The sequence below is a fragment of the Ptychodera flava genome, chromosome 7, assembly GCF_041260155.1.
Source record: "Ptychodera flava strain L36383 chromosome 7, AS_Pfla_20210202, whole genome shotgun sequence".
Lineage (NCBI taxonomy): Eukaryota > Metazoa > Hemichordata > Enteropneusta > Ptychoderidae > Ptychodera > Ptychodera flava.
Window position 1 is genome coordinate 45673972 of NC_091934.1, and position 20548 is coordinate 45694519.

Here is a 20548-nt window from a genome sequence, read left to right on the forward strand (position 1 = left end):
TACAAGGAATTCTATTAATCTCCATCGTACTGATGGCTTATTTTGTCCATCGGTACATTTAGCAACTTCCACGGGTAGTTACCATTGTAAAGAAACAACACATTTTAATTAGTAGCGCTTGCTTGAACCATACATTATATAAAGTGGATGAACTTATACATTTATGACAGTTAATTGCACGAGAAATTTATCAATTCATTATATTCTGTTTAATAGTTCCGACATTGAAATAAAAACTAAGATTGTACATTGATAAAATAACCAAGAAACGTATAAGGTTGTGATTGAATATTTGTGCTTTACTGTATATCATTGTGGTGATGTTTACAAATAAAAGGTATTAGGTAATCTAATAATACAGCATGAATATAAAAAAATTTCTAATCATTTTTCGGCTTGGCCAGCCAAACACGAATGATTACAATGTGGAATATAATGTAATTAGAATTAAACTGGGGTATTATGACACACATTTGATGACGATGGAGCGGATGGATACAATCAGCGGATGGATACAGTCAGCGGAATGATACAATCACTAAGAGTGAAATCACGTGTTGATCCCTTAGTGAAATAAACCCAAGTATGTCAACTGCCATTTATTTATTGAATTAAGAATATTGTATATTCAAGAAGTTTGTTCACCGGAAATTTAGACTGAAAAAAGGGACTGTATGTCCATCTGTATATCAATAAATAATATAGATGGAAAGGCTACATGATGAAATATGTTTTTACACAAAAGATTGAGTTCATATATTTAAGAAATTGAATCTTCAAGTTCACTTGCCCTTCAGCACAATGATCAAGTATATCTTGATTTTAAAGTTTGTACAAAAATTTACACTGAAAACAGCACGCAGAATGTCTATCTTCGCACCTGAAGGTTTGCAGGAATTGATAAAGAGATAATTTTTGGCTTTTTTAACAAATTTTAATGTGTGGTGTAAAAAGTAACATAATCAGGATAGGAAAGTATTGTCTCTGCTTGTGATTGGTTGATGTAGCTAATAATATATAGTAATTATCAAGCGTTGAGCAAGTGATGTAACCGCAACGTAATCCTTGACCCTTGGTTAAAATAATAGATGCAACCATGACGTCATCTTTATATAAAGGTGTTTTTTTTTCAACTGACATGCCATTTGGAAGCCTAACCAAGCTTTCAAGGCCCAAGCCTTCAAGTAGATGTAAAATTGTTGAAATCGATAACATCTGTTTCAACCAATATTATAACCAAAACAAAAGTTATATACAGGAAAAACAAGTACGATCCATAGACTTTTGTAACTTTAAACCAGGTTATTAGCATAACTATCAATGACGACAACAAGCTAATAGTTAAACCAGCAAATAATATTGACTGCGTAGGTTGGTACTCAATCTGAAACGAAAATAAAATCCAGTTAATTAGTGTGAAGAAATACATTATGTATGTATGTATTGTTACGTGCAGAGAAAACGAACAAAAGGGTGAACTCAGCAGTTTCCGTTTAAACAAAATTTATTACGAAAACAAAACTAATTGCTAAGTTAGGGACAGAGTACAAGCTTTAAAAGTGTACAGACTACTTATCTCAGCTGGGACGGCAAAGCTCCAGTCTCAGAGTTGTAACAGTCAGTTGGATGAATGAACAGTCCTTTGGCTTGCAGGCTTGAAGCTGCACAAAGTCCACAGTATAAATCCAGCGTTGACAGTGAAGGTCTTGAAAAGTCTTGAGAATGACTACTGCTGGAGTTTAGTAACACACAAGAGACACGATCCCAAAAGTCTGACTGGAAGCTGTGCACGTCCCTTTTATAAAGGCATGTAAGAACAATCTAGAACTTTTATTGACATGCTAATTACTGTTCTAAAATTATCTCCCTTACACAACTAATCAACTTTCCAGAACATTCCAAACATGACTAATTGAATTCAAGGTTGTGAGGTCATCAAGGGCAGTGACCTTGGGAATGTTCTAGACTAATTGAACTCAGGTCATGATGAGTGTGGGGGAAATGACCTACATAACACACCCCCTCTTCAAAAAAAGAAAATTTTCGAAGAAAAATCTTTCTTTTACAAATGTAATCTTGAAAAGGATTTAAGTACTCAAATTTGTTTTACTCTAAAGTAAAATTTCTTGAAAGTGAACAACAATAAACTCTAAATACGAGAGAGACAGTCTGCAATTAAATTGTCTCTGCCTTTGATATGTCTAATGTCAAGATTAAACTCCTGTAACATTAAACTCCATCTTAGCAATCTCTGATTTTTGCCTTTAAATTTCTGCAGAAAAACAAGAGGGTTGTGATCAATATAAACCACTATTGGCTGATTTGAAGAAGTAACATAAACTTCAAAATGCTGTAAAGCTAATATCAAAGATAAACACTCTTTTTCAATTGTAGAGTAGTTTCTCTGGGATTTGTTAAATTTGCGTGAAAAATAGCAAACAGGATGATCTACCCCATGACTATCCTCTTGCAATAAAACAGCACCAGCAGCCGTATCACTAGCATCCACAGCTAATTTGAATGGCAAACTGAAATCTGGTGCATATAACATTGGAGCACTTTGCAGTATGGCTTTTGGTGTATCAAATGATCGTTGGTATGGCTCTGACCAACAAACTTTACTTTCTTTTTAAGTAAGTTAGTCAAAGGCTCAGTAATTGTGGAGAAATTTGGACAGAATTTTCTGTAGTAACCAGCCATACCGAGAAAGCGCATCAGTTGTCGTTTGCAGTTTGGTATGGGAAAACTTGAAATGGCACTGATTTTAGCATCAACAGGTTTTACCTCACCCTGTCCTACAGTATGTCCGAGGTAAGTTACCCTTGCCCAACCAAACTCAGATTTGGCAAGGTTGACAGTCAACATTGCTTGCTCAGTCTCTCAAAGAACTTCCGCATGAGCTTAATGTGTTCCTCCCAGGTGTCACTATACAGGACTACATCGTCAACGTAAGCTGCACACCCGTCTAGCCCGGATATGACGTCGTTGATCATCCGTTGGAACGTTGCCGGAGAGTTCTTCATTCCGAATGGCATCACCTTGTACTGGAACAATCCGTCTGGTGTAACAAAGGCGGATATTTCACGAGCACGATCCGTCAGAGGGACTTGCCAAAATCCCTTCAGTAGGTCAAATTTTGTCACATACTTGGCTTTTCCCACTCGGTCGATGCAGTCATCAATCCTCGGGATTGGGAAAGTGTCTGTCTTTGTTAAAGTGTTGACCTTCCTAAAGTCCGTGCACATACAATAACTGTGATCTGATATGGGAACAAGTATGCACGGCGAACTCCAGTTACTTTTACTGGGTTCAATAAAGTCATTGTCCAGCAGGTATTTGACTTCTCCTGGAGATATTTCGCTTTTGTTGGATTCAGTCTGTATGGATGTTGTTTTACAGGCTTACTGTCCCCAACATCAACGTCGTGATAGATGACGTTTGTCCTCGTTGGAACATCTTGAAACAGGTGTTTATATTCGTGGAGCAGTTCTTTTACCTGTTGTTGTTGTTCTGGCTGGAGGTGTGCCAACTTTGTAGACTCCAGCTTCTCCAGGATTTCTGAGTTCTGAAGCTTGACCGAGCCCAGCTTTGAGTTTAGAGTATTTTCACTCAAGTCAGTTTCAGTATCACTATCTTCATAATGGTTTGAACTGACTGCACTGACAGGCTGAGTTATAGTAGGATTATCCCTATCCAAATATGGCTTAAGCATATTTATGTGACATAGCTGTTTTTGTTTTCGCCTGTCAGGTGTTATTATGATGTAATTTAAATCACTCAATTTCTTATCAATTAGGTATGGCCCAAAGTAACGAGCATGGAGTGGTTTGCCAGGAATTGGAAGTAGAACAAGAACTTTTTGACCTGGTTCAAACTTCCGTTTTGAGGTGCTTTTATCATATCTGGTTTTCATTGACTGCTGAGATGACTCAAGATTTTCTCTGGCTAATTCACATGCTTTAGAGAGTTTTGTACGAAAATCTGACACATATTGCAAAATATTCAGACAATCATCATCGTCTGATAGGAATTTCTCTTTAACGAGCTTAAGTGGGCCACGGACTGTATGTCCAAATACAAGCTCAAATGGGCTAAAACCAAGAGACTCTTGAATTGACTCTCTAACAGCAAAGAGCAGAAAATGAATTCCTTCATCCCACTGCTTCTCAGTGTCAAAACAGTAGGTCCTAATCATGTTTTTCAAAGTTTGATGAAATCGCTCAAGAGCACCCTGACTTTCTGGATGATAGGCGGAGGACCTATACTGTTTAATGCCTAGCTGATCCATTACTTGTTGAAAAATTCCAGACATAAAGTTGGAGCCTTGATCGGACTGGACACATTTAGGGAGGCCAAATAAAGTGAAAAATTTGACTAAAGCTCTCACTATAGTCTTTGTCTTTATATTTCTCAGTGGTATGGCTTCTGGGAACCGAGTTGATGTACACATTATTGTCAGCATGTACTCATTTCCTGATCTTGTTTTTGGTAGGGCCCAACACAGTCTATTAGAATCCTACTAAATGGTTCTTGAAATGCAGGAATTGGCTGTAAAGGGGCCTTTGGAATAGTCTGATTCGGCTTTCCTACCATTTGACATGTGTGACAAGTTTTACAGAAATGTGCTACATCCTGCCTGAGATTAGGCCAATAAAAGTGACTGAGAATTTTATGATAAGTTTTCCTTACTCCCAAATGACCAGCCCAGGGCGTTTCATGGGCCAGGCGCAATATTTCAGCACGATAGGGCTTTGGAACCACAATTTGATGTTTTATAGCCCAATCGTCATCAACCAAAACATCTGGAGGTCTCCATTTACGCATGAGAATACCAGATTTTGTATAATAGGAAACAGAGCTATCTGAAGTTTTACCTTCATCATCTACCCTGTCAAACAAAGACAAAATATCTGGGTCTTTGTGTTGTTCTGCAATGAGATTTGATCTAGAAAATGTCTGACTTTGGTCAGCAGAAGTTTTACTGGAAGTTTCAAATCCACGAGGGATAACGGAATGATCCGTGTCAAACACCTGACTGAGAAAGGTGTCATTTAAGTCAACATCTGTGACATTATTTTTGAGAGTATTTTGATTCTCAGAAGTTTTCTTTGACATGGCTCGAGTAATGGCACATGAAGGAAATAAATCGGGTATCTCTTGTTCAATTGGCTCTGGATCCTGATCTAAACTAGGATTATCAGTCACAAGTGGATTAGTGATGACCTTGTCCCCAGCAAGGTCGTTCCAAGAAGAAGGTGAATCCCTTCAAAAGGCAAAAAAGGTCTAATACCTAAAGTCACAGGTCCAGAAACAAAGTCCGAAGACAAATAGACATTATGGAGAGGAACAGGAATGTAGTCATTACAATCTACCCCCTTAATAAGAACTTTAGAACCTGAAAATGACTTTTCAGAAAACGGCAGGGTATCTGCCAACAAAAGAGACTGGGAAGCCCCGGTATCTCTTAAAATTTTGACAGGGGTAGCGGAAGAGAAATCACTAGAAAGTGATATAAAACCATTATGAATAAATGGCTCGAAAATACCCATATGCTATCTTGAGAAGAATTGACCTTGACCTCATTAATTGGGGATAAGAGGGGTTTAACCTCAGAAAATGTGTTGCACACATTATTAGACTCTAATTGAGTTGATGAAGAAATAAAGCCGGTTGGCTTAGATCCACTTGACCACTTTGACCTTCACGTTTTCTTTTCAATTTGAAACACTCTGACATTAAATGGCCGTCTTTCTTACAATAATTACAAGAAAGTGTACCGAACTGTTTGTCAGAAGGAGATTGAGACTTGGGATCTGATGATGTGGGAGTGTTACGTGAACTCTGTGAACTGTTGTCATTTGATTTCCTACTCTCCTTTGAAAAATTCTTGGATGAAAAGGAGGAGTTAAATTTACCTGCATTGTTTCTGTATGAAAAGGACTGGGATGGTTTGCTGAGAAATGAAGATTTGTGGGTCAACGAATAATCATCGGCCAAACGTGCAGCAACCTCCAATGTATCTGCCTTTTGTTCATTGATAAACGTCTTGATGTCACTCCGGATGCACCTTTTAAATTCCTCAATCAAAACAAGTTGTCGTAATTTGTCATAATTCTGACTGACCTTTTCCGAAGAACACCAACAATCAAACAGTTGTTCTTTTGTTCGAGCAAATTCAACGTAAGTTTGATCTTTTACCTTCTCACAATCCCTAAATTTCTGACGGTAAGCTTCAGGCACCAACTCATAGCCCTTGAGAATTAATTCCTTCACAGAATCATAATCTGAAGCCTGCTCTACTGACAACTGAATGTAAATTTCTCTGGCTTTACCCACCAAAGCACTCTGCAAAAGCATAGACCAGGACTCCTTAGGCCAACTCAGACTCTGAGCAATTTTCTCAAAATGAAGGAAATATTTATCAACATCCTTTTCTTGGAAAGGGGGAACTAACCTGAAATGCTTAGTGATGTCAAACTTGTCTGAAGGGAAGAATTTTCCTGACTGTCCAAGCTCCAAACGTTTCATTTCTAATCTTTCCTGCCTATCTTTCTCTCTCTGTCTTTCTTCCATTTCTAATTGCATTTGTATTTTTTCTTTTTCTAATGCCTGTTCTCTTTTTCCATTTGTAATTCTAGTTTCTTGATCTCCAAATTTGTCTGCATTTCTAATTCTAATTTTCTGAGTTCAGAGGTAGACTCGGGCTCATAATCTTTCAGGGTGGATTCCTCAAATTGGCCTAAATCAACTAGATGTTTGGCAATACGGTACTGTATTTCCCTCTTGCGCATAGATCTTTTGACTTCTACTTTAAGGAAATTGGCCAGTGCAATGAGGTCGTCTTTTCTGAGGGAATCAAATGTGTCCTGATCAAGGTCATCCATTTCCTCTGGTTTAAATTCCGCCATGATTAAATTTCGCTGAGTTCACAGAATACTGTAGTTTTTAAAAAGGCTGGCAAAATGTTGTCAAACGGCTCAAAATGTTCGTATCCCGGACAAGCCCCCAATTTGTTACGTGCAGAGAAAACGAACAAAAGGGTGAATCAGCAGTTTCCGTTTAAACAAAATTTATTACGAAAACAAAACTAATTGCTAAGTTAGGGACAGAGTACAAGCTTTAAAAGTGTACAGACTACTTATCTCAGCTGGGACGGCAAAGCTCCAGTCTCAGAGTTGTAACAGTCAGTTGGATGAATGAACAGTCCTTTGGCTTGCAGGCTTGAAGCTGCACAAAGTCCACAGTATAAATCCAGCGTTGACAGTGAAGGTCTTGAAAAGTCTTGAGAATGACTACTGCTGGAGTTTAGTAACACACAAGAGACACGATCCCAAAAGTCTGACTGGAAGCTGTGCACGTCCCTTTTATAAAGGCATTAAGAACAATCTAGAACTTTTATTGACATGCTAATTACTGTTCTAAAATTATCTCCCTTACACAACTAATCAACTTTCCAGAACATTCCAAACATGACTAATTGAATTCAAGGTTGTGAGGTCATCAAGGGCAGTGACCTTGGAATGTTCTAGACTAATTGAACTCAGGTCATGATGAGTGTGGGGGAAATGACCTACATAACAGTATGTATGTATGTATGTATGTATGTATGTATGTATGTATGTATGTATGTATGTATGTATGTATGTATGTATGTATGTATGTATGTATGTATGTGTGTGTCTGTGCGTGCGTGCGTGCATCTATCTATCTATCTATCTATCTATGTGTACGTACATATGTATGTATTTATCTATGTATGTATATCTATGTGTATGTATATGTGTGTGTGTGTGCGGTATAGAAAATATCAAAACTTTGATTCAGTCAATACAAAAACAATGTGTAGAGAAAATTTGAAAACATCGGAAAGGGAAAGATAGAAAATGTAGTAAGGGCACGGTTTTACCATCTCCTTGTACATTAACTTCCCATGCTGTAAATTTATGAAAAAGCCCAACCCATTATGTTCTGTATTTTCTACAAATGGGGTATTTGTTCGATGCAGCAATCTTATTTGACACAGACTATAAAAATCATCAACGATACTTACTTCCAAGTCTTCTCCACTCGCTATTGTTCCTATGGTACATGATAACCCAAACCCTAGAAGCATATCTAAACTCAAGTTAAGGATTACATGCAATTCTATTTATTCCACCATTTTACATTTCCTTTTCTGTTTTTATACGATGCATATGAAAAATTCCTGGGATTCCGAAAATTCAAATAGGATCTCGACGACATCTGCTTTTCTGAGATACCACAAATTGTTACTGCAAAACGCCTTATATCCCCGAGAAGACATTTGGCCAAACCAGGAAATGATGCTTATTCGGGCTCCTGGTTCTTTGTACAGAAATGGTATGTAATTAAATGAAAGAACGTGATCAGGAGTATTGGAAGTTCAGATCACTTCAAAACTACTAAACGTATTTTCTGTTGACACAATTTTGGCAGAGTAATCATCAAAAATGTCATATTTGAGAATAAAGTCCTGTTGCTAGTTCTATTTAACGGCTGAAACGAAATTTCTTGATGAGATAACCTTTCAGCGAAATTGCTATTTGTTAAGTTTTATTTAATTTGAACTATGTTGGTATACTTGTCATGTCTGAATAATTGTTTTCAAAGTTTGGACATATCAAAGGATACTAAATAGAGGTCCACCAAAACATGCACCTATGGACATTACGGGGCGACCGGCCTTTGCATTAGCTGTGTCTGTGACTAGGTCTGTGTAAAGATAGTAACACTTGATGAATAACGTGTCAGGTACATGTAATATGGAATTAATCACATAATCACATCATAACGACATCGCAAAATCATCGAAGATAAATCTTGTCATTGCAAGTTAAGGCAGCAGTGCACATTCATGTCTTACATAGAAGAACACATCAGACAGTCTTTACTCTCTCCAGTCCTTACGCTGTATTTACCTTTTAATGTGAAACGATGAAGTGTTGAAGGAATAGGCTTCGTTGACATGATTATAATACCGCTGTACAATTATAAATGGTAAATTTACACTAACAGGGAGTAAGTTCATGCTGTGTTCGACAAATCATTACATGTGGAGAAGAAGTCGACAATCTTAGTCGTGTGTAAGATAGGATATCAATACTGTAATGTCGCCACATTGTACACTAATACACAACTATATCACATCACTTTTATAGAATTCCTCTTGTACTTTTGAATAGACGTGGTATTTATTCTAAAAGTGATATCATTTACCACGTTAACCTACCAGCAATATACTGTATCTATCTAAAAGTGATATTATTTACCACGTTAACCTACCAGCTATACTGTATCTATCTAAAAGTGATATCATTTACCACGTTAAGCTACCAGCAATACTGTATCTATCTAAAAGTGATATCATTTACCACGTTAAGCTACCAGCAATACTGTATCTATCTAAAAGTGATATCATTTACCACGTTAAGCTACCAGCAATACTGTATCTATCTAAAAGTGATATCATTTACCACGTTAAGCTACCAGCAATACTGTATCTATCTAAAAGTGATATTATTTACCACATTAATCTACCAGCTATACTGTATCTATCTAAAAGTGATATCATTTACCACGTTAACCTACAAGCAATACCGTATATATCTAAAAGTGATATCATTTACCCACGTTAACCTACCAGCAATACTCTATCTATGTAAAAGTGATATCATTTACCAGGTTAACCTACCAGCAATACTGTATCTATCTAAAAGTGATATCGTTTACCCATGTTAACCTACCAGTAATACTGTATCTATCTAAAAGTGATATCATTTACCACGTTAACCTACCAGCAATACTGTTTCCTATCGCCAAAAGTAACAGTCCAAGAAGTTCCTCACTGAGATTGAACATAATGCCCAATGCCTGAAGTGATGAAAGTAAGTGTGTTTAATCTGGCGAACTTTTAGATGGATTGATTTAAGACCGACAGGCAGCTCCATTATTTGTAGTCCTTTATTACAGGGTTAGAGGATGTGTGTCGGCAGTGGTACAAACGATTGCTGCACGTCATGCAAGGTAAAGCCAATGCGTAAGAGTTATTAAGATATAGTAGTAAATAACCAAATTAAAACATATTCTTGATTCAGTGCAAACTGAATGCGAAAGATGAAATTTGCCGTTCCGTACAACTCTTCAGTGTGCTAATATTTTGTTTCCAAAGCAAAACGCTTAATGCTGAACCGATAATTGTTTTGATTAAAACAGAAATGATACAGCATGATTTTTATTCAAAAACAAAAAAAAGAATTAACTTGCCTGCAGAACGTTGATAATTTCATTCGCAGCTGTGTAGATCCATATGATTCCCATGGCAAATCCAGCATATGCAAATGCCTGTAATCATATTTACCATATATGGTATGAGAGTATGCAAAACCCTCCTTCACATTTTAAACTGAACCCATTTGGTTAAAGAGTATCAAGATGCCAAAGGTAAGTTTACCTCATGGGGGATAGCATACATGTCATTTATGTAGACTGGTTATGTGGTATAATTTTACCAAAAAAATTATGTACGTTTTCAATTGACCAAATATGGTGTCAGCGTTAAGAAAATAAGTGCAGAAATATCACCAAATATGGTATAATCTGCTTGCTGTTTTGGTGATGTATTTAGGTAGGTTAAGAACCAATCGATGGTGTAGTCGTTTGCTGAGAATCATATGTTGGACATCGCCACCATCGATTTCTTCTTAGCCTACCGAAGAATGTCACCAAAATAGCGAGTACATTTTACCGAATATGGTATCAGCGTATGCAAATAGCCATTGGGATATCACCAAATATGGTATAAGGTATCTGTCATTTCTGTGACGTATATTGTATATTTAGGCTAAAAGCAAATTGGTGGACAACGTCCAACAACGTATGATTCTCAGAAGGGCAGGCATTGCTGTTCACACATACATTTAACTCTTGTTTTCAATTCTTAGTATCGGTGTACATAAAGTTCGAACGTGTATGATCGAAAAAAGCACTGTTGTGGATCGGGTAATTTAATATAGAGCGCGAGCATGAAGATGCTTACCGTGTGATAAATTGGTGGTCTCTCATACTTTGACGTCACAAAGACCAATATGGCGAACACGGTGCCGATAATAAGCGTGAGATGCCACGCAAGAAAGTTTCCTGAGACGGGATTTAGCGCCACTGTGAATAAATCAAAAATAAAGTGAAAGATGATTATATCATAGAGTAATATCACAATATCACACTGATATATAAGCTTCAAAAATAACAAATTTATTTTCACAGATAGTGACGTATTTTCTGTGTGGTATCTGACTTTATTTTGCGTTTTTTGAAAATGGTTATTTTTTTTTTTCGCGATTGCTTAAATCTACCAGTAGGACTGAAAGTTTATGAAATCACACCATATTTATTGCAACTTTTCTGAATTACCGTAGTAAATTATTTCTAGACTAAAAATCAGTGTTTCTTTACAGAAAATGATTAATTTTAGATCCACATAATAAAAAAAATACAAGATTTCAAGATTTATGGAGTCTGGAAAAGGAATTGTTTTTATTATTAATATTTTCCGTGATTTCAATTTAAGATGAGTATTTTGAATAACACACTAAATAATTTATTTCTTACCTCTAGTGACGAGGATGGCAAACATCGGTGCCGTAATCATATGCAATGAATTAAGAATTCTGTTCCAGTTTCGCTTCTCGAGATCTTTATCGTGATCAACCAGTGGAATTGTTAGAATTCCAAGGAACATCACCGGAATCTGAGGGTTGAAACATCGTATGACATGTAGTTAAGGTACGCATGTGCCTCGAAGGTGAAAGACTGTAACTTTTGCTTAAACTTTCCTCAGTGAGACTTTCAACCATTCATTGACGAATAATAAAATCAGGGGTCACCGTGCAAGGTTTGTTATTATGGAAACAAATTACCTAAAATTTACAGATATTTGAAATTCAAAATGGCCGCCATCCCTATGTTAACTTTATGGTAAAAAAGTAAAGTTTCGATTTTCGAAAATAGACAGTAAAAATTTTATTACTCCAAGAGCTTTAAAAAGACCCCCCCACAAGCGGTATATTGGAAAAGTATTGAAAAATTTGAGTCTAAATGTCCCCAGGACGCGTTCTTATCTGTCAGGAAGTCTCTGTGCTCGTCTGTCTAGCTGTTTGTGTGAATCCATGTCCGCCCGTCTTGTATTTGTTTCACTGATGAGATAATATGTTTGACTGTACTTACTTTCAGAACGTTCAATATTTTCTGCACCAACGACTGTTCAGGCCATTCTTTCCAATCGATAGGTATCAAAGCGAGGCAAAGTGACATCAAATGACCTCTGATTCCGACGGGTTGAAGTGTTCCTACCAGGGGTTCCGAATCTATGAAAGGCCATAGAAGAGGTCGTGACAACGATAGGTCATCTCAGGCTGCTAACTTTAAATGTCCAGAATGTTAGGAACTATTGTGTAATACTGGCTGTATGCATGCGAGATGCATACGATATGCGATTTTACAAGAAGACATGTTACGGTGTCAGGCCAACTGGATATTTCACCATTTTTACCTTGGTCGGGATTCAGCGTCAGTTTATATAAAAATTGTAATATTGAATTAGACATACTTAAAAACATTAGTCCTGTTAAAACAAGGCTGTTATATGCTGGACTGTATTAATACAAACAAGTTTTCTCAGCTTTCCTGTCTTGAGTGCATGACTGCACGAAATGGTTGGCTACCACACAGCAGCTGTGTATGCATCGACACATTTACCAGAGTCATCAGTAGTCTTATTTTGCAACACAATTTTTCGGACTCATTTCCATCATTACATCAGAATTTACCCCTTTATTGGTCAAACTATTAAACTTTAGCGAAACAAGATGTTGAATAAAACCTTATCAATGCTAGAGGGACTATCTGGTAGTTTTCTGTATGTGTTCTGTAACTCACCTTTATGGGTGAGGTCCTTGCCTTCCACCGCCAGAGTTCCATACCCTGTAGGTCCTTCAGTGCCTTGATTGGACGCTCCTTTCTCGGTAGAATCTTTCTGCTCTGCAGATTCTATGCGTGCTTTTTGAGAATCTGCTCCAGAAAGAAGAAAAAAGGTGATAATTTTCCACTTATTATCTTTAGATATCAATGTACTAGACGAAGTATCAGTTTAGCTGTTTTAATTCAAGATAGTTTTCAATCCGGATGTACACATAACAATTGGGAAATTTTTGAGCCTTTGTATATGACCCTTTATTATTTCTTTCACAAAATACAAATTATCTGTGTTGATGTGACATTCCTGGGCGACATATCATTGCAATGATAATGTCGCACTTCTATCTGATTTGCAAGTTTCTGAAACTATGTGTCGCGGTTCAAGACTCCTGTACTTCTGTCGCATGTCGTTCCGTAAAACAACAAATTTTCGTCGATGTCTGCTGCTAAATCTACAACCACCAGATTGTTATACTTCTGTTTTACTGAAATCAATTCTTTTATAGTTTTGAGAACCAGCAAATATTCAATTCTTGGTATATTCGATGAAATCAGGACAATTGTAAAAGCTATCAACATTATGGAAATGTTATTGAAAGATATTACTACTACGGAGGCTTCGAAGTTTTAATCAAGATTTCGATAGTTTTTACAACAAGACACTGAGTTGCTCAATGATATGAAGACTTGCGTTGATTGTTACGAATATTTCAGTCGATGTTCGGGGCCATAGGGAAGAATGTCTACAAAATTAGCGAGGATAATTTTTATCACAATACCTGTCAAAACGAAAACGTCACCGATATCTGATCCAGGGTGAGCGCGAAGTTCTCTCCGTTCCCGATACTGTGTTATCTTGTGACCAATCAGAACGACGATGACAAAGATGCCGTAGAGGACGATATAACCTGTGCGAAATGGAAATTCGATAAGAGCAGGACAAAATCGGAATGAGAAAAATCATATTGGAAATATTGTACGACTTTCAGGAGAAACTTATTGTCCAGAAAGAGAATATATTTCTACGAGCAGAAGTAGATTGAAATAGATGAACATGGTCATTGCTTCTGACAATGTTTACTTAACATTTTCTCACACATGGCGTATCTATGTGACGCATAAATTGACGCTTGTTTGGTCAAAATAAGGATTATTTTTAATTAACATATGTTTCTAATTTGATTAACTGGATAATTCAACTGATTTAATAGCAAGGGCTTGTTTAGTGACGGTGGCCAATTTTATCGAAGAGCGTATAGTTGTTTTCTGTTGTTTGTAAAAGTTTGCCTCTTACCACAGAGTAACACAGACAGAGTGGCAACGCCTGCATGCCTTTTGTTCCATGGTCGTCTCGGTAGACTATTGGCTTTTCATATTCAAATGAGCTTCAAAGGTGTTAAACTTTTTGGAGGCTTTGTTTGTGGTTGATAATTACACGAGATTATGTGAAACATACGACGAGATGGCATCGTACTGCCAGTCGCGTAGCAACCATAGTTACTTTGTGAGCTCTCAGGCCAGAAACACTGCTTCACGCCAATCAAAACATAACACGCCAGCAGTTTCATAAACATGTCCTTTCTTGACGCACGTGTAAAATACGGTATGACTGACCGTAAACCATTGAGTGAAACCAGACAGTGTCGATAAAAGACTTTCAAATTTGGTTCAAACACACTTATTATATATTCATAAAAATATGAGAGGAATCTTTAAAACGGTAAAACCCACTTTCCTGAAGCTCAAAACACTCCCATTTTCGCCAGCACATCAATTCCGATCAGCACCACACGACAACAAGAACACAAACTTTGTCGAACATACTTTCGTTTAACAATTGGTGAAAATCCGAAAATTACCGAAGGGTGCATGATCGGCACTCTTCGGAAAAGAGAGCCAAGAGCTTCGTGAGGCGAGGCAAACATGGATTGCTTACGTAACCGCTTCACGCCTTAAACAATAGCCGTTGCGACTCTGTCTATGTTACTCTGTGGTCTTACCTAACCCTTCGTACAATGTCACGCGACCGTCCCAGACAATCCAAAATGTCCAAAACGCTGCACCCAGGTAGAATATGACATCACGCATGAAAGGGACTTCAGCCAATCGAAAGGGACTTGCTACCATGGCAACGGCGAAGACGACAACTGATGTAACAAACATTCCACCACCTGAAGGAATCAAAGAAAGTATTTTCTTATTGAACGTAAAATATGTTTTTAAAATTCTTTTACCACCAAAATGATGTCGCGCTATCATATTTTCTTCCAATACATGTAATATTGCGATATTCCAGAAGTTTTGTCCTTGTTCCGTAAAATGTAAATGTGCACCACTGAAGACTGAGAGAGAGAGAGAGAGAGAGAGAGAGAGAGAGAGAGAGAGAGAGAGAGACTATCGCACAGACGGACAGAAAGACAAGGAAATGGGTAGACAGCTTGATAGGCGAAGACAGAGAGACAAACAGAGTGGGAGAATAGATCGAGAAAAAGGAGGTTGGGTAGAGAAGAAGTTGGGATAGATTAAGTTTATATGTAAAAGTCTGTCATCTTTGAGTTCATAACGTGTTAAACTTTATGTATGTCACTCACCGAACAATTCACCAACGACCAATCTCAGTCCATTATCAGCACCGTGACCACCGGTTACAGCAGCGATACAAGCAAAAATGTCAGGGGCGCCATTACCGAACGCAAGAAATGTTACACCGTAAGGTTGAGTTAAGAATCGTACACAGCTCACACGGATGAACAACACAAGGACAGTTTACTGTTCTATAACTGATAACGATAAATAACTATCTTTAAACACATGAAGTTTCTTCAGTCAGGGAAAGGGGCTGTTAACGTATTTTCCATTCGCACATTATAAAATTCTATTATGAAATGATAAATTGTCATCATAGTGGACAACTCAAACACGATTGGAACTAATTTGGGATAATTGGATGGTGAAGTAATGTTTGTTTAATCTGCAAATGTAAGCTCATCTGCTCTTCTTTTTAACCAATACACTTGCTTTAGGAGTAATTTGTAATATTGCAACATTCTAATCAGCTATAGGGCATCTAACACTTTTGAGAAATTTGAAAAATATGAAAATCTAATTATCCCAAAATAGTTCCAATCATGTTCTCAAAAAACTAAAAAAAAGACTTTAAATTTTAGTTAAAGGATATTGCTACGTTGTCTGATAGATTCAGAGATTTCGCAATGGCGTCGAGTGAAGGACAAAAGCTGCAACGAGAAATAAACATAAATGGTTAGTATCTGGAGTCTTCGACTTGGCCAAATCCTTTAATTAATGATAAAACAGTAAGTGTTCTTTAACAAAACTGTGAAGATCGTATTTTCAATACTTTGTACTCGTCGGAGTTGATCAGCGTATTGAGTTTTCGAGTACGTTTTTTTTACGTATTGGGGACTTTTCACTCTCCTTTGACATTTGATCTGCTACCGTAGTTAAAGGTATACAGTCACCTGTAATCTAAATATGCCCATATATGGTCAAAGGGGCGTTCCTTGCTATTCAAAATGCCTGTGTGAAGGGCACTGTTTTTAAAAGCGGCCACACGCTTAAAATCTTTGGTTGGTTAGATTTTCTCTTTCCATGGTAACTGCGGCAAAATTGGGAACAGGTGACAGTATATCTTTAATTGTTTTTTTTGGCCAGCATCTATTTAAAAGCCTGTCCCCCTTTACGATGGACATAGTCCCTGTGTGACTTATATGACTATGACGATGACGATAATAATGTCAAAGATAAAATATTGAATTTTATCAAAACTGACGTCAAAACTTGCAATTTCAACTATTGTCAAGTAAATGAATCAAATAAACATTTACTATGGTACACTGATAATGACTAAGCACTTACAAACTAGCTGCGATAGTTCCAAGAATTAAAAACAGGTAGAGTAGTATCAATGCCTGCAACGAAGGATGTGTAGAAAAAATTAAAATCTGGCAGAGTTTTGTAAAAATATAACTTTCACTGCTAGTCGTAGGAGAATCTTATTGGTTGAAACATCGTGGTAGTAATCGTAGAGCTGATTGGCTGACACCTGTCATGTGACCTTTCAGGATTGCATTCAGTTCGTGTTGTTAGATTTGTTGTTACAAAATGGCTGATTGCTAAAATACGGTTTCCTTAACACCAAAAAGCGTAAAATTTGGTTATTTTCTTTCGATTATTCATGGTAATATATATCTTCATGCATGAAAATTCAATGCCAATAATTATTCATGGTTGATGGTAATATTTCGAACTCAGAAATAAAAGCCTATCTAATCAATATTAATGTTACTTGGTCACACATAATTTGCATATAGTTATATTGGCAAAAGAGGTGTTAAACCACATCTAAAAATTTTGCTGATAGAATGTCTGTAGACCTTGTCTGTTTATGCGGCAAGTATTTTATATTGACTTAATGCCGCAAAAATTGTGGCTTTTTTGCCACCTGAAGCAGAAGTGGCTGAATTCCTTTAATCTTACCAGGATGATAACAGCAACTGTCGATAACGCCTCGTTGTTCGGAAAAGCACAATATTCAAATTCCAAGTAATTGATAAATCCATCGATATCTTGACAATCTGCCGTGTGACGTATGAAGTGGCATCTTGATGTGTAGTTGTAATTCTCGATACCAGAACACTGTGTAGAAAGAAATAAGACGAATGGTTCACCAAAAGACACTTCAAGTGGTTATTCTTGAATTACAATGCGGACAGCACAAGATAAAACACTTATAAGCATGGAAAAAACACTTATAAGCATGGAAAATTACAAAGAAACGAAGAAATGAACGAAATGCGTTCGTAGGATGAATATGAGAGCGCCCTCAAACCTTGTGATACTTTTGTTTTTTTATTAGCAACGTACTTTCAGCTGGCCGTCTCCAGACAAGTCAAACGAACTTAATATATACTTGCTACGATACACTACAACCGCCTTACTTGACAGGAGCAGGGTATTGTCAATGAACCAGCATCTCTTTCAAAACGTTCTCCCGTTCAAGAAAACTGTTCGCCTTCAGCAATTTGGTTCTTGCAAACCCTCGTAAACCGTGTCAGTTATTCACCGCGGCTCATTTGTATTACAGCCTGGAATCACTTGGAAGAATTGCATAGGATGACACTTTATCATGACGATAATATTTAAATTCAAAATTTTGCGTTGCTGATACAGTTTACGGAGTAGCTGCCATCTGCATGTAAGTTCACAATATTTATGTTGATGACATTTAAAATAACTAGGCCCTCTAAGTACGGAACGTGTCACTATGACCTTTCTCATGTAAGACATTGTAATGGAAGGGATAGATATTCAGCAAGGAACTCTAAACCTTCATGTAATGCCTTACTGCTAAAAAAACTACAAGTGTGTTGATATCTTAGTAGTCTGTTGCAACAGGCTACATACTTTTCGTGTTTCTTTTCGCGTTCAAGTTACCAGCCTTCTAGCTCACGTAATTCCTCCTCGCTGCTAAATTAGACTGTCGACAGTCCCTCGTGCCTCTCAGCCGGGGAAACCGTTCGAAGTAAACTGACTTCTCACTGTTAAATAAGCGAAGCAAAGGCTGCTGGCAGAAGAAGCTGTCGACAGTCTAGAACTAAACCAACAACTACGGCTAACTGCAACTTGTTTACAAAAGTTCATCTTGTTATGATTACAAGCACGTCTTGTGTGCATGGTCCGTAATTTTAACAGTCCGCATACAGGTGCGTGTGCCAATTATTCATTGAAAGTCGATCACACGTGAAAAATCACGATACTACCGGGTTAAAAGCGACACACTTGCAACTGTGACGGGGTTAAATTATTTCGCTCAATTATTTCAGAGTTGTGAATCGGATACCTGGGATAGTCACGTGACTGTTCTCAATAACAGGCTTTATGGTTGAGTGGACTTGCCTTGTACGGTTTGGCCAGTTGATACGGTCCGCATACTTTTATAATGAATTGCCGGCTACACAAAGCATAATGACCAAGTTTTCAAATGAAATAATGAACTTCACTTTGTAAAATTTGTTGTGTAAATATTCCGTGGAACGTAGTCTCTGAAATAATTGTACAAAACATGAAACATGTTCTGAATAATAAAAACTTTATCGCCGAACTCCGGCATCGTTTGTCAATGACTGTTGCCTTGTAAGTTTCCAAGTTATAGCTAAGCAACGGAGAGTAAACTAGGGATTTTCATGACAGCTATAAAAAGAAGTGTCAAATATAAAGAAACTCGCCCTTACCATAAGTTCTGCTTCATAATCTACATAATCGTGGGTAGGACTTGTACCAATATCAGAAAACCCATCGTCCCCGTCCCTTCGGAAAAGTTCGAGCGCTTCTTCTTGTTCTCCAAGTTGCCATGACAATAGAGGCAAGGCCGGCGCAGACTCGACAGCAAGAGAAAGTAAAAGAAAATTGCACAGGGCTAATTGGAAGCGATGTACAGACATTTTGCTAGGGAGGTTAGTAACGTTAAACCTGGGTCGAGTATACCTGTATACCCCAGTGTCAGAACCAATCCCTTTTTTCGCTACTGCATACAACACACAATGCTATCCTTGTTCTGGACCTTAATCTGCATAAACATTGACGTGCAGTATAAGTTGTTGGGACTGGTTTGAACTTTGACCCACGCTTCTTATACCAGGTGAATCAAAACGGTTATTGTTCAGTGCAAACGAAGCATCTGTCAAGTGACAAAGAGCGTTGTATTTTATGTCTTGCAGACGAAAGACAAACGAATGCGACCTCAATTTAGCTATGTAGGTCCGCCTATAGCAAACTTTTCTGTAAAGCGTTGTAGCAGCGGTCAAGGATACATGTTTGTTCTAAGCTCACAGGTAAACTCGACATACCTTCTCATGACGGCAGAGACGGTTAATGCGTCGGTGATATAAAAGTCTTAGCAGTGCAAAGATAATTGTAGGTAGCTCTGACATATATTTGCCGATTGAACACACTACTATTGTATGCTGACAAATCACATTGAAGTTTTTAAAGTTAGTATCTCTGTTTACCTTTGATTTATGTTATTGATGTTATATGATGAAAATGACGACGATAACGTCATTGCAATTATAATCAATAATAATCAAAGCAGTAATCACAATAATAATTATAATACATTACAATAATAATATACAAGAATTATGCAACAACAACAACAACAACAACAACAACAACAACAACAAAAACAACTTTACTAATTATGATCCTGACGACGACGATGACGACGATGATGATGATGATAATGATGGTGCTCGTTGTTTTTGCTTTTGTTGAACTTGCTGTTTTTATTCCTTCAGCGATGCGGCTTTAGTTTTAGCCTTCTTCATCCTGTAGTTCTTTTTCATTCTGTCACTTGCAATATTTGGTTTTAATACTGTCCACAAAAAGGAGGATGATATAATCTCTAAATAGGCTACTGTCGTCCTGGACCACCATCATGTAGGCCTATATTTGCTCCATAAGCTTAAATGTTGAAATTAAAAGCGGGTTTACACAGTTTCATTTTTTTTCGTTCACCTTAACATTATCTGTACAT

The 20548-nt window shown here is 37.3% G+C and overlaps 1 protein-coding gene across 1 annotated transcript; it reads right to left on the minus strand.

The window, feature by feature from the left end:
* Positions 1–278: 278 nt before the first annotated feature.
* Positions 279–19561, minus strand: LOC139137683 (mitochondrial sodium/calcium exchanger protein-like). Its single transcript, XM_070705899.1, has 16 exons — positions 19245–19561; positions 17491–17649; positions 16870–16922; positions 16172–16229; positions 15585–15702; positions 14994–15164; positions 13773–13901; positions 12955–13086; positions 12244–12383; positions 11629–11767; positions 11057–11178; positions 10285–10362; positions 9816–9891; positions 8653–8733; positions 8051–8115; positions 279–1384 (listed from the first exon to the last, which is right to left on the minus strand). The coding sequence occupies exons 1-16, from the start codon at positions 19452–19454 to the stop codon at positions 1181–1183; spliced, it is 1935 nt and encodes a 644-aa protein (XP_070562000.1). The 5' UTR covers positions 19455–19561; the 3' UTR covers positions 279–1180.
* Between the last annotated feature and the right edge of the window lie 987 nt (positions 19562–20548).